The 15,397-nt window shown below is 41.1% G+C and overlaps 1 protein-coding gene across 1 annotated transcript; it reads right to left on the minus strand.

Annotated features, from left to right (window-relative positions):
* Positions 1-12,091: 12,091 nt before the first annotated feature.
* LOC139317963 (plasma membrane calcium-transporting ATPase 1-like) lies at positions 12,092-15,397 on the minus strand. The gene has a single exon (XM_070945166.1). The coding sequence runs from the start codon at positions 15,395-15,397 to the stop codon at positions 12,092-12,094; it is 3,306 nt and encodes a 1,101-aa protein (XP_070801267.1).

The raw sequence follows: 15,397 nt of genomic DNA on the forward strand, positions 1-15,397 counted from the left end.
GTCTCCATGTGTATCAATCATCTCTCTCAACCCAGAGATAATATTAAATTATTTCTCCATGTTTACATCACTCCTAGGCAGGTATGTATACTTATAGTCACAATTACATCATTTAGATTTAGAAAGTGAAGCTTCACAAAGAGTATGTGGTAGGACTCCTGATGGGAAACATAAAATCTATTAGATCACATACTAATCATGGGAATAATTTAAATGGTCAAATGCTTTGAAACTTAAGTGGTCAAATGCCTGAAAAAAATTAAAATTAAATGTAGTTACTTGGAAAAAATGAGGACAATGTTGTTTACAATCTGAGGAAACAAGGAATTATTCCTGTTAAAATGCCCATGTTTCAAAGGACATATTAGAAAATTATATGCATGCTTGACTCATCATTTTCAGTTTCTGGAAATAAAGCCCATTTCCTAGCATGGTAATCATCTTGTGGGAAAATATTGACGCATTTATATAACTCCTTTACCACTTAAAGGATTTCTAATGTTTTAGGGATGGAAAGGCATTTTTCTATTCTAACGGCATATTTATTTTGCAACTATCCTGTTATTCCTTGCCAGATTTTAATTTACTAACTAGAAACATTAATGCAAGCTTTCAGTGTCTGAGACCAACTATGCATTCAATCCTAATTTCTCTTTTTGACAGTTTAGGGGAAAAGCACCCAAACAGGTGATTATAGAAAAAAATCTGGAGAAAAGGTAATAGTTGTTGATTGTAGAAGAGTGTAGTAAGGCTTTAAAAACTATTGAAATAGAAGAAAAAGCATGTTTGATAGTTTATGAGATCAGTACATGCTATATATTGACAAAAGTGCTAACCAGTGGTGGGTTGCCCCCGGTTTGGACCGGTTCTATAGAACCAGTAGTAAAACCGGCGGGAGGCTCTGCCCACTGACCCTTTCATCATCAGAAGTGATCTGTGCATGTGCAGGAGCTTCTGCGCATGTGAAACAAGGCGCATGCACAAGCAAAATGAGCGCGCACGCATGATCCCGTTGCGAATCTGTAGTAAAGGTAAGTAGAACCCACTCCTGGCGCTAACCCATTATGAGTTATGGACCAGTGCACAAACTGACCAATGAGTGACTGATCCAGAAGTCACTTTGATTGCAATAGAAGCTCATAGCACATTTACTTGGTGGACAGATGCTCAGACTGGATTTTAAAGTAGCATATTAATATGGATGTATTTTGTCAATTCAGAACAAGCTTATTTACCCACAGAAAACTGAGGACAGTATGAATCACATGGTTTACCTACTGCATAGTTTGCATCTTTGTGTATGACTACCTTTATCAGTACTAGTCTGCTGGATGGTGTTCTGTCCCCGTACCACACATGCACCCCCACAGACGGCCTGGAGTTATAAGCCACACAACAAAACTCTTTGAAGATAAAGCTGGCAGCAACCCAGTGGCTAGCTGCCAATTCAGACTTTACTCACACAAAACAAAGATTAGACTGCAAGCATTCCGATAAAACAGGCAGAGTGTCAACAATACAAGGATTAATCCAAATGCAGTCCGATAAAGCAGGCAAAGTCCAGTAACGCAGAGATCATGAAGTATTTCCAGTTTTTGCTCGTCACAAACTGAACCGGCCACCACACCCACATTTATACCTTGTGGGGTGTGGTCCAGTGACTCAGCTAATCTCTGGCACGCCTTCCCCTCTGCTGTGCACGCTTCTCCCTGTGCCTCTGTCGCGGGTCCAGCCAGCACTTATCTCCTTCGTCGCTGTCCACCTGTGGCTGCGGGGACGTGCTTGGTTCTGAGCCTATCGTTTGGCCTTCGGTGTCCTCCGGAGGCATTGCCAGAGAGGAGGGTCCTGGAGAGGGCGGCCTTGCCAACTCCTCTCCCTCACTCTCAGAGTCTGCATCTGTCGATAGCCCAGGCTCAGGCAACGGAGCCACAACAGATGGCTGCTAGCTAGGCTAAGACTTGGAGATGCCAGATATCTAGATCATAACTCTCATTTGTTGTTATCTCAGCTCAAATCTGTCCAGCTATATTGCAGTAGGGACTCCAGACTTGGTTTGCAAATGTGGTCCATGAAGTCTAGCTAACATGATTTATTCAACAAACCATGGCTTAAAATCCTGATTTAGTATTATATTTGAAGACACAGTTGGATTTTTCTCAAGTCAGTTCAAGTTAAGTCATGCTTTAGACACTGTTAAGAGTATTATAAGAAGGGTTAACTCAAATTATGAATAACAGCTGCATTGGCCATGCAAATGAAACAATCTACAGAGGCAGTACCTTTATTTTGCATATAACGGTTGAATAATCCCAAGCATTTAGGTAGTAACTCTCCAAAAATGTTGGGTGGCCTAATACAGATAACTGTATTTCTCAAAGAAACAAGAATGGATAGCTGAAATTACTGAGGCAAAAAGCTGATAGATTTACAGTCCATTAGAAACAGAAAAGTAAATACAGATGTTTGGTGAAACTGCCAAACTTGATCTTTGATGAACACAAGACATTATTGCTGATGTATGCTGGATAATTGAAAAAGTCAAAGAATATCCCACATCGATTGCAGAAAGTCCTTTGATTGTGTTAATCTTCTTGAGCAGTGCTTAGAAAAATGGGAATCCCAGAAAATTTCATTGTTGTCCTACTCCAGGCTGGCAAAGGAATGTGAGAAAGCTATATACACTCTCCCCTTATTTATGGAACCCGTATGCTGAATATATATGAAAGAAAGCTGGTTTGGAAGTAGATGACCATGGTTTTAAAACTGGATGAAGAAACATCGATAATCTGCACTGTGCTGATGAATACTCTGATAGCCAAAATGTGAAGGATCTGCAAGTAATAAAAGTTAAGATTCAATATAAACAGGTATAACGAATGACAACAGGTATAGGAGCAGACAATGAAGATACTGAAGTATCTTTTTAAGTTCAACTATTGTCAATAAAGGAGCATTTATTTCTTTACTGCCTTTATTTTTTTTTTTTATAAACAACTCAAGATCCCTCAGCTGATTTTCTTGGCTAAGACAAGACACACTCACAGTCTCCTGGCATCTAGCCTGCTGTCTTAAACACTAGCTCAAAATGGCTCTCAATATTATCTCAATGTAATGTCTCAATATTAACATTTAACAGTAACAAGAGCTGGAAGGGACCTTGGAGGTCATCTAGTCCAACCCCCTGCTCACACAGGAGACCTGTACTAGGGATTCAAACCACCAAACTGCCAACCTTTCTAATGGACAAGCTCAGTGTTTTAGCCACTTGAGCCACCTAGTCAGGCATTTGCTACCGTAACCATGAAAACTTTGGAAAAATATTCAGATGGCATGACGTGTCTACAGCTACAAAGATGAGAATCTTGTAAACCATGGTATTTACCTGTGACATCTATGAAATAAAAGTTGGATTTTGAAGATAGAAAGAATACTGATATTTTTGAACGTTGATGTTGGAGAAGACTCCTAAAAATACCATGGACAGCCAAGAAAACAAACCTATGGATCATCAAACAAATCAACCCAGAGTTGTTACTTGAAGCACAAATGACCAGCTCAAACTATCCTACTTTGGGCACATTACATGAAGACCCAACTGCACCATTTAGAACCGGAGGAGGGGGGGGGCAACTCTGAGCAACTTTACAACCAGTGGACTTCAACTCCCAGGATTCTTGAGCCATGGTGGCTGAGGAATTCTGGGAGTTGAAGTCCAGAGGTGGTAAAGTTGCCATAGTTACCCACTCCTGATTTAGAATGTTAGAGGTAACCAGGTCTGATCTTGCTGAGCTTCCAAATTTGGACAACATCAGCCAAATACAAGTTCTAAAATACATTTTGTGACCATTATACAACATACGAAGTTTACATATTAAAAACTAAACTCCCTGCTGTGCTTGGAGACAATTAAAAAATTCCCTGTAGGTTTTTTATTATTTCTTTCTAGTAGAACGCTTACCAACACATAATTCTATTGATTTTAAAGATTGTATTCCGTTTAGAGATGTATAAGGACTTGATAAAATATGATAAGATCATTTTACATGTTCTTCCAGTGATATTGTATGACAGAAATGAGTTGGATTTTAAAACCCCCATTATTATTCAGTGTCACAGTGCCATCAAGAGGTCTTTGTCAAAATTGCAGGAAAATTTCTCGAAAGCTGCATTGCTGGAAATTTAGCTATATAGGTACGGTAGTCCTTGACTTACAACAATTTAGTGACTGTTGGGAGTTACAACAGCACTGAAAAAAATGGACTTGTGACCATTTTTCACACTTTATGAATGTTGCAGCATTCCCATGGTCACATGATTTATATTTGGATGCTGACAACTGATTCACATTTATGACGGTTGCAGCGTCCGTCTTTTGCGGCCTTCTGACAAGCGAAGTCAATGGGAAACCAGCTTTACTTAACAATCATGTTACTAATTTAACAACTGCAGTAATTCACTTAACAAATGTGCCAAGAAAAGTCCCAAAATGGGGCGAAGACTCAACATTACAAATTTCTCACTTAGCAACATAAATTTTGGGCTCACTTGTGGTTGTACATTGAGAAATACCTGTACAGGTCATCTCGACTTACAACCACTTAGTTAGTAACTGTTCAAAGTTACAACAGCACTGGAAAATGTTATCTAGGACTGTTTTTCACACTTACGACCACTGCAGCATCCCCATGGTCATGTGATCAAAATTCTGATGCTTGGCAACCGGCTCATACTTATGACAGTTGTAGTGTCTCCGATTATGTGATTCCCTTTTGTGACCTTTTGACAAGAAAAGTCAATGGGGAAGCCAGATTAGAATAGGATAGGATAGGATAGGATAGGATAGGGTAGGGTAGGGTAGGGTAGGGTAGGGTAGGGTAGGGTAGGGTAGGGTAGGGTAGAGTAGAGCAGAGTAGAGTAGAGTAGAATAGAATAGAGTAGAATAGCATAGCATAGAGTAGAGTAGAGTAGAATAGCGTCGAGTAGAGTAGAGTAGAATAGAGTAGTGTAGCGTAGAGTAGAATAGAATAGAATAGAATAGAATAGAATAGAATAGAATAGAATAGAAAAGAATAGAATAGAGTAGAGTAGCATAGCATAGCGTAGCGTAGCGTAGAGTAGAGTAGAGTAGACTAGAATAGAATAGCATAGAGTATAGTATAGTATAGTTGAGTAGAATAGAATAGAATAGAATAGAATTCTTTATTGGCCAAGTGTGATTGGCCACACAAGGAATTTGTCTTTGGTGCATACACTCTAAGTGTACATAAAAATAAAAGATACATTCATTAAGAATCATAAGATACAACACTTAATGATAGTGATAGGACACTAATAAGCAATCAAATCATACTAGGAAAAAAAGAGCACAATATAAATCATAAAACAACCATGATACTAACTTGCTAACTGTAGTGATTCACTTAGCAACTGTGATAAGAAAGGTGATAAAATGGGGCAAGACTCAACTGTCTTGCTTAGCAACAGAAATTTTGGGCTCAGTTGTGGTCGTAAGTCGAGGACTACCTGGAGGAAAAAATATGATATTTTCCTGGTGGTTCCCATTTTGGGGAACGGTCATTCTTTGAAGTGGCTGACTAAGGGAAATGGGATGGCTTCTGTCCATTCCCAAAATCATTGCTCTACACCAGGGATCAGCAACTTGCGGCTCTGGAGCCGCATGTGGCTCTTTCACCCCTCTGCTGCAGCTTCCTGTCACTCAAAATATGCATCACAACCACCAATGTGACACCCACCGATACACGATTTATTGAGCTTTTCAACCCCTGGTAGGCCAACCATGGATAAATCCAAGAAAAGAAAAGTTTCAGAAGAAAACAGAACGCTTAATTCAACTACATATGCTAGTTTTGTGGCCACTCAATAAATAGTCAGGCACGGGAAGGGTTTTGTGGCTCCCGGTGTTTTCTTTTCTGTGGGAAACAGGTCCAAATGGCTCTTTGAGTGTTTAAGGTTGCAGACCTCTGCTCTATACTAATTCCCACATTGGAAGAATGTGGAGAGAAATAGCAGAGATGGCCAAATTGATGGCTTTAATCAAAGAAACATCAAATTTAGTTTCTTCTTGCAAACCATTTCCAGATTTTGTACTTGAAACATTAAAAAAAATGAATTTCTGATTTTGGGATTTGTTGATTAGATAAGTTGTTGTAGACATGGCTCGTATATGTTACGCAAAATTAAAAAATTGAGGCTCTGCTGTTATTACCTTTATTTCACTATACTGAAAAGAGTTGGAAACTAATGCTTTTTTTCTTTTCCCCCTGTCCCCTACATTTCTCTCTTCCCCCCTTTCCCCCTCCTCTACTTTCTCACTATCTTTATTTTCACTTGTGTTTTATATTTTGATAAAGTTTAATTAAAATTATATCTCTATATATATATCTATATATACAAAATTACTACTATAAAATGCCTGACTGATCACACAACTTTACTTTGTTCTGATTGATGGGAATGATCCTCACTAAATTCCAGCTTTTCTTGATTCCTTTTTGGAATGGATGTACCCACATCAAAGCAAACGCCTAAGTTTTATACTTGGAAATAAAAATGATGCTGAGGTCTGTATTAAAGTGGAGTTTTCAAAGTTGCCAACTTTAAGATGTGTGGACTTCAACTCCCAGAATTCCCCAGCCAGTTCTTAAAACACATAAAAATGCATCATGACTACCATCTAGATGTTTTTAACCATATGTCATTCTATGAGGGAGATAAATAAATACTCTTGGCTTCTTGAAGCCATATTCTGACTGTTGCCAAGTTTGAAAAGCATCTTTAAAGCATCTCTCTCCTTCCCTCCCTCCTACATCCCAAGATGCCTTAATTGAATTTTTTCTGAGTTAATTAGTCACACTTCTCTTTTCCTTTAGACTGGAAACTGTGCCAATTTTTATAACTGCTTTCTTGATTTACTGTAGACAAAATGTGGGTTACAGAGACAGGTGGCCTAATAGGGTAGTTAAAAATAGGACATGATTTTGTTGTTGTTGTTAGTTGCAAAGTCGTGTCCGACCCATCGCGACCCCATGGACAACGTTCCTCCAGGCCTTCCTGTCCTCTACCATCCTCTGGAGTCCATTTAAGCTCATGCCGACTGCTTCAGTGACTCCATCCAGCCACCTCATTCTCTGCCGTCCCCTTCTTCTTTTGCCCTCCATCGTTCCCAGCATTAGGCTCTTCTCCAGTGAGTCCTTCCTTCTCATTAGGTGGCCAAAGTATTTGAGTTTCATCTTCAGGATCTGGCCTTCTAAAGAGCAGTCAGAGTTGATCTCCTCTAGGACTGGCCGATTTGCTCGCCTTGCAATCCAAGGCAGTGGTGGGTTTCAAATTTTTTTACTACCGGTTCTGTGGGTGTGGCTTGGTGGGCGTGGCTTGGTGGGCATGGCAGGGGAAGGATACTGTAAAATCTCCATTCCATCCCCAATCCAGGGGAAGGTTACTGCAAAATCCCCATTTCCTCCTGATCAGCTGGGATTTGGGAGGCAGAGAATAGAATGGGGGTGGGGCCAGTCAGAACCAGTTCTCTGAACTACTCAAAATTTCCGCTACCGGTTCTCCAGAACTGGTCAGAACCAGCTGAAACGCACCTCTGGTCCAAGGGACTTGCAGAAGTCTTCTCTAGCACCATAGTTCAAAGGCCTCAATTCTTTGGCGCGCAGCCTTCCTTATGGTCCAACTTTCACAGCCATACATTGCAATTGGGAAAACCATAGCCTTGACTATACGCACTTTTGTTGGCAGAGTGATGTCTCTGCTTTTTAGTATGCTGTCCAGATTTGCCATAGCTTTCCTCCCCAGGAGCAAGCGTCGTTTAATTTCTTGGCTGCAGTCCCCATCTGCGGTGATCTTGGAGCCCAGGAAAATAAAATCTGTCACTACCTCCATTTCTTCCCCATCTATTTGCCAGGAATTGAGAGGGCCAGATGCCATGAACTTAGTTTTCTTAATATTGAGTTTCAAGCCAACTTTTGCACTCTCCTTCTTCCCCTGCATCAAGAGGCTCTTTAGTTCTTCTTCATTTTTCACATGATTTAGGACATGATTTAAGAGCCTGAGTGGCGTAGGAGGCTAATGTCTCTTTCTAAGGCAACATTTAACATCCAGCTGCCTGCAATTACTGCGAGTTCAATTCTCACCAGGCTCAAGGTCGACTCAGCCTTCCATCCTTTCTAAGGTGGGTAAAATGAGGACCCGGTTTGTGGGGGCAATAAGCTGACTTTGTATAAAATATACAAAAGTATGAAGGCTATTGCTTAACGCATTGTAAGCCGCCCTGAGTCTCCAAAGAAGGGCGGCATATAAAAATAAATAAATAAATAATAAATAATAAGTAAATTTAGGAAATAGCATTTAAGCAGTATTGAGAGAAAGCAGTGAATTGCCCTTGGGTTTGTTCATTGGTGTGCAACACTCTGCATGGCAATTTTTAGAGAAGAAGCCAGAATGAACAAGCATGGCGGTCTATGGGGACAAGAATGCCATCATAAGCATCAAGATGTCACTGTGCAAAATAGGTGCTGTTTGTCATTTGTGTCATGATATGACCGATGCTAATTGTATCATCTACAAGAAGATGTTTTGATACATGTGATGTCATAGCTTCCAATGGATGCCATTGAAAATAGTTGGGTGAGAAAGAGGAAGGTAGACTTTTCTTTCCGATATCTGAGGAGGCAATCTATTGAGGGGATAACCTCAGCTCCTGGAAGGCCTCTATCTGCTTTCTGGTCACCCTGGCTTGGCTGAAATCTGATACATTAAGGAGATTTGATCTCTGATACCTCTAAATGTGAAGGTTAATACCACTTTATAAGGCATTGGTAAGGCCACACTTGGAATACTGCATTCAGTTTTGGTCGCCACGATGTAAAAAAGATGTGGAGACTCCAGAAAGAGTGCAAAGAAGAGCAACAAAGATGATTAGGGGACTCGAGGATAAAACATACAAAGACCTGTTGCAGGAACTGGATATGTCTAGTTTAATGAAAAGAAAGACTAGGGGAGACATGATAGCAGTGTTCCAATATCTCAGGGGCTGCCACAAAGAAGAGGGGGTTAACTTATGTTCCAAAGCACCTGAGGGCAGGACAAGAAGCAACAGGTGGAAACTAATCAAGGAGAGAAGCAACCTAGAACTAAGGAGAAATTTCCTGACAGTGAGAACAATTAATCAGTGGAACAACTTGCCTCCAGAAGTTGTGAATGCTCCAACACTGGAAATTTTTAAGAAGATGTTGGATAAGCATTTGTCTGAAGTTGTGTAGGGTTTCCTGCCTGGGCAGGGGGTTGGACTAGAAGACCTCCAAGGTCACTTCCAACTCTGTTATTCTATTCTAAAGGGCTCCTTGGAATAACCAAAATCACGGGGGAGAGAGCGAGAGCTTACAGCTGGCTGCCCTTCCTCTTCATTGATTTCAGTTATGGATGAAGAAAGGAGTTCATTGTGAGTTTGTATCCTTCTCTTTCTGGCTTGGTGAAAAGTAATTTTTCTAAAAAAAATTTGCCCAGTGTGAGTTTTTTAAATTAATGTTGTCCTATCACAGGGGTGCGTAACTATGGTAACTTTACAATCTGTGGATTTTAGCTTCCAGAATCCCTGAGCCATGCATGGCTGGCTCAGGAATTCTGGGAGTTGAAGTCCACACAGGCCGTAAAGGGATCATAGTTGCCCACTCCTGCTCTATAATAATGTCTTGTGCAATACTGGGTCATAATGGTTTTCTCTCTATAGTCCTAAGATGGTACAGCATTGGTATTTGAGAAGAGAGAGAACCTTTCTGGACAAGCTAGAGAACAGGAATTTTTTAAAAATCAAATTGGTGGCTCCTTTATATGGGACAGGACATTTTTTAGCCAGGAATTCTGGCATGCAAGCCTGATTGAACGTAAAGCTCATGGACAGCTAAGCTTCACATACAAAACATGTCTATCCAAACTGGGCTAATAAAGCAAAATGCTCTGTTGTTTAGATAGATTAGAATAGTGGAAAAACGATAGAACGTCTCAACTTCTGTTTTGTTTTTCGCAGATTTGAATAGGTCATTTGCAGATCACACTTTCCTTCAGGCTAGTCAAATAACTTTTGAATGACCAAACCAGAAATTTTGGGGGTGGGTGGGTGGGAGTTAAAACTATTGGACTCGTGTCGGGGGCACCTGTGGTGGCCCAAATGCTCTGCCAGCGAAAACAGACTCTAAATCTCCATTTTCAGCTGCGACGGCCTCCTGCAACCCTCTGCCAGCAAAAATGGAGCCCGGGAAGACTGCACGCATCCTTCCCAAGCTTCGTTTTTGCTGGCAGAGACACTGCGGGCCGGTCCTTCACTGTTTTCAGGGCAGCCCTGCAGACCAGATCTAAGCACCCCGCAGGCTGGATCCTGAGTTTGACACCCCTGGCATAGAGCCTCTTGCTTGAGAAAGGGGTTGGACTAGAAGATCTCGAAGATCCCTTCCAACTCTGTTATTCTGTGTGTAGGGTATATGACACATTTGAAGTTGTAGCCAGTTGCAACATTCATTCCCCGTGCTCTCCAAAGTGTCTTTTCTCTTTTGAACGTTGAAGTACCACCCAGTCCCGGAAACATTATATATCCTCAACTTTCTAAGTTACCTCAGACCTTCTAAAATGCATGATGGCGAACCTTTTTGACACCCTGTGCCCAAACCAGAACACGTGTGCAGGTGTGTGCAGGTGCGCACACTGGAGCACCGGAAACCCAAAGACCAGCTGGTTGGCATGCACATGCCTCTTTTTGGCCATTTTTTGGCTGTTTTTCAGGCGGTTTTCAGGTGGTTTTCTGGCCATTTTTTGGCCATTTTAACCCAAAAAACTGCCTGAAAATAGCCTGAAAAATGGCCTGAAAACAGCCCAAAAACAGCCTAAAAACAATCCAGAAAATGGCCCAAGAATGGCCCAAAAACAACCCAAAAAAGGCCAGGAAACAGCTCTGAAAATGGCCCAACAAATGGCCTGTTTTTTTGGCCATTTGGGGGGCCGTTTTCAAGCTGTTTTCAGACACTCCAGTGCCTGCAAAAACCAGCTGGCTGGTGCGCATGTGCGGGCCGGAAATGTGCGTGCCATAGGTTTGCCATCATGGGCATAGCTGATAGTTGAACTTTTGTATATTTTATGCCCCAATTACAAGAGGGAAACAAGTCTAATATCTTGTCACCCTCTCCATCCCCAGACACCCCTACTAGGAAGTTATCACATTAATCACCTTTGACCATCTATATATTTCTGGAAGATATTCTTAGAGGAAAAATTATCCATAATACATAGGTTGGCAAAGATGATTACATTACTAGTTTATAGGACTCTCTCCTCTTTTTGTAAAAAATAACTATTTTGGTTTTTCTGATTGTTAATTAACCAACCAAAGCAAAAATAGTTTGAAGCATTTTTTTTTTATTATTGTTCATATACTTTTTGCTCATAAGGAACTGCCAACAACAAAATAAAAGTACATTCAGCCTGCTTGTAGCCGCATCTATCCTGCTTCCTTAGATTCACAGCCTGCGGCCTTAGGAAAGAAGGAAAGTGCTTGGGAAGGTGGCCCAGATGAAGGGCCTGGGCGACTCAGTCAATTGACACAAATTATAGGCATAAACAGGAGCAAAGATAAATGCTGTTATATGCACTGTTTAACATCTATCATTTATAAGCATATCATCTTTCAATTAATAAATATATAAATATAAAAAAATTAAAGACATGGATTTTTGGCTTCATCACTCCTCTTTTCTCTGAAGGCATCTTTTCTGCAAAAAGAAATTAATGTCTCAAAATCCAGGACAAGTCTGCTAACATAATGATTAGACCCCTACATAAAGAAAGTGTTAATTGTATTGCTGTACTGATTTCTTATGCTTTCTCCCATTTACTTGGAATTAAGTTCAGACCAGAAACTTCTATTTTGCTAGATAGCTTCAAAAATGTGTCTCCTTCACCGACTGCTGTGAAGCCCCATTTCCCCACCCATTTCTTAATGGAGCTAACGTGCACATTCTCTTTGAATATCAACATTCACCAAGAATAAAACCACCATTTCAGAATCTGTTTTAGTGTCTGGTCAGATAGTTTTACTGCTCATTGCCGAGTGTGGACTTTTATATGCAGGATAGCGAAAGGCATTCACTACTCTGCATTGAGCCTGTATTCTGCTTAAGCCCCTGCACCACAAAATTTGGCTGTGACGCAATTCCTGTTCGCCAAAGTCAATCACTTCAGTTACTTCTTGTCCTGTTATCTCCTCTTTGAGTGGCTGCTCTCCAACTTCTTTCAGGAACCACATATATCTGGTAGGGATACAAATGATGAATTGTCCCCATATCAAAGACCCCAGGCCAAAAAAGATGGACCACATCCATTGCTCTACGGTAAGTGATGTGCAACTAAAGGGCTTCCCTCCAAACTGAACGATTATAACTTGTACAATCAAGGTTCCAAGAGTGACACCGCAAAAAATGCTATTTTTGAATATTCCTGAAAAAACATTCCGTTCTCCGTGAATCTTTCGGGCATTGATTTCATTAAAAATTTGCATCATTACAAATATGTTAAATATAAGAGTGTAATGTTGGGTGGGTGGGGACTGCAGTGTTGAGGCTCGCCCATTTTCAATATCAAATAATTGATCTCCTACAAACAGTAGTGAAAAGACCACCACAAGCTGATAAATGGCATGTAAGAAAATATTTTTCATCATTATACGGGAGATGAGTGGCTTATTTCTACCGTAAGGCTTCCGTTTCAGCAACGCTTCGGTTGGCTTTTCTGTGGCTAAAGCAAGGGAAGCAAAGGTATCCATAATGAGATTAACCCACAACATCTGAACTGCCTTCAGAGGGGAATTCTGGGTGATGCAAGCACCCGTAAAAGCAACTATCACAGCTACTACATTGACCGTAAGTTGAAACTGAAGAAATTTGGAAATGCTATCATACACGTTTCTACCCCACATCACTGCTTTGACAATACTCGAAAAATTGTCATCGGTAAGAATAATATCAGAAGCTTCCTTAGCTACATCTGTTCCAGCAATTCCCATGGCAAAGCCAACATCAGCCTTTTTTAATGCCGGCCCGTCATTAGTACCATCCCCAGTGACTGCTACCACTTGTCTTTGCTCTGTGATGTTGCTGTTGATGATCCCTTCCACCAAGTTATACTTATCGGCTGGGGAGGATCTTGCAAGCACGGCTAGGGTAGGCCAGATCCTGTCTATCAATTCTTGTTTGATCTCCCCATTCTGATTACGAATTAATCTATTAAACTCATTCCCCTCTAAACACAGAAAGGTCTCCCCGGGCCGCAGAATCCCACATTTGGCTGCGATTGCCCGTGCTGTGTTAATATTGTCCCCAGTGACCATACGGACAACGATGCCAGCGTTCTGACACTTCCTGATTGCGTCTGGAACTTCGGGTCTGACTGGATCTTCAATGCCCACAATTGCAATGCAGGTTAAATCCTTAATAATAGTGTCCTCGTCGTCCCATACTGGTTCGCTTGAATCAGGGCCACCTGGAAAATCTTTGAAAGCAATACAGATGGTTCGGAGTCCTTCGGAAGCCATCGGGGCAATCACATTTTTAATCACATTTTCCCTATCCTTTCTGGAAAAAGGTTCACGCTCTGCAGCAGAGTTCAATATTTTGGTGCATTTTTGAAGAAGTATTTCAGAAGCACCTTTGCTGAAGAGCTGATAACCACCACCAGCATTTTTCAAAACTGTGCTCATAGATTTCCTGTCAGAATTGAAGGTATACACTTTATACAATGTTTCTTCTGGGATTTTAGTCCTCATGGCCTCATAATTCAGACTTAATTCTATAAGTAAGCCCAGTAAAGCACATTCAGTTTTATTGCCAATATGACGGGGCAAGCCTCCTTCTACTTCAGGAGCCAGGATCTTGGATGTATAGGCACAGTTAACAGAAACACCCTTCAGCAGATAAGCCAACAAGGCTGGATGAATTAAAACAGGGGCAGGAACAATTTTATAATGTTTACCCCCAATAAAAATCTGAACCACTGTCATTCTATTCATTGTTAAGGTCCCGGTTTTATCTGAGCAAATGGCTGTTGCGTTGCCCATAGTTTCGCAGGCATCCAGATGCCGGACCAAATTATTATCTCTCATCATTTGCTTCACAGAATAGGCAAGGGAGATGGTTACTGCAAGTGGGAGGCCCTCAGGCACGGCTACAACCAAAATTGTCACGCCAATGATAAAGAATTTCACTATATATTGTACATACACAGGCGTACACTCAACAGCCCAAACACGCTTCTCTATCACAAATGTTCGAATGAAAAAAGAGGCTATAAGAACAGTGACGGTGATTACAGACATTGCCAGCCCAGCTTTGCCAATTTGCACGGCTAATCTGGTAAGTTTCCCCTGGAGGACAGATTTTTCTTTTTTGTGCCCAGTAGCTTTTGGGCTTTCCTCAGATGCCTGTGTTTCCTGGTCTTCAACTATTTTCTCTTCTTTCTTCTTAGGGGAACCATTCTTGTTGGCCTCATTTGGTTTCTCATGCTCTCCAACTCCAAGTAAAGTGAGGATAATGCCAGTTTGTGAGTTAATACCAACAGCTGTAACAACCATTTTTCCAGAGCCCTCCATTACGTGGGTACCTGACAGCAACATAGGATCCTGTCTTAAAGTTTTCTTGACTTGATCAGATTCCCCGGTGAGGGAGCTTTCATCTAGTTTCAAATCATAGCCTTGGAGAAGCAGGCCATCAGCTGGTAGAAGATCCCCGTATTTGATCTGCATGACATCCCCAACCACTAATTCAACTACTGGGACCTGCGTTACATCCCCATTCCTGACAACAGTAACTTTTTGTTCCTTTTCAATGCGACGCTGCAGCCCCCTGAACTGTTTTTCCTTGCTCCAGTCATTGAAAGCCGTTACCAGCACCACACAAATAACCGATAGAAGAATAGCAGCACCTTCAATCCATTCGGTGTTGCTTTCTTCTTCTTCTCCTTCAAATTCTTCCAAACGACATACTGCAAGATTTATCCCTGAAGGATGATAAAACGATAGTCCTAATGATATCAGGGCTGCAACTTCCAAGATACATAATGTCATATCCTGCAGTGCTTCCCATATCAGTTCAAGGAATGTTAGGGGCTTTTTCGGGGGTATAAAGTTCTGTCCAAACACAGATTTCCTAAGCTCTACTTCTGATGAAGATATTCCATTTGTAGGAGATGTTTTCAGACGATTACAGATTTCAAAGATGTCGCCGTATAATTCTCTTATTTTGTTCACTGCTTCTTTCTTTCGAAATTGCATCAGATTTTTCAGCTCCGAGGTGGTGATATAGAAGTCAACTGACGTATTGTGGGCTGGAGTCACCAT

The sequence above is a fragment of the Pituophis catenifer genome, unplaced genomic scaffold (assembly GCF_029215685.1).
Source record: "Pituophis catenifer annectens isolate HBS135680 unplaced genomic scaffold, rPitCat1.0.hap2 SCAF_6, whole genome shotgun sequence".
NCBI classification, from domain to species: domain Eukaryota; kingdom Metazoa; phylum Chordata; class Lepidosauria; order Squamata; family Colubridae; genus Pituophis; species Pituophis catenifer.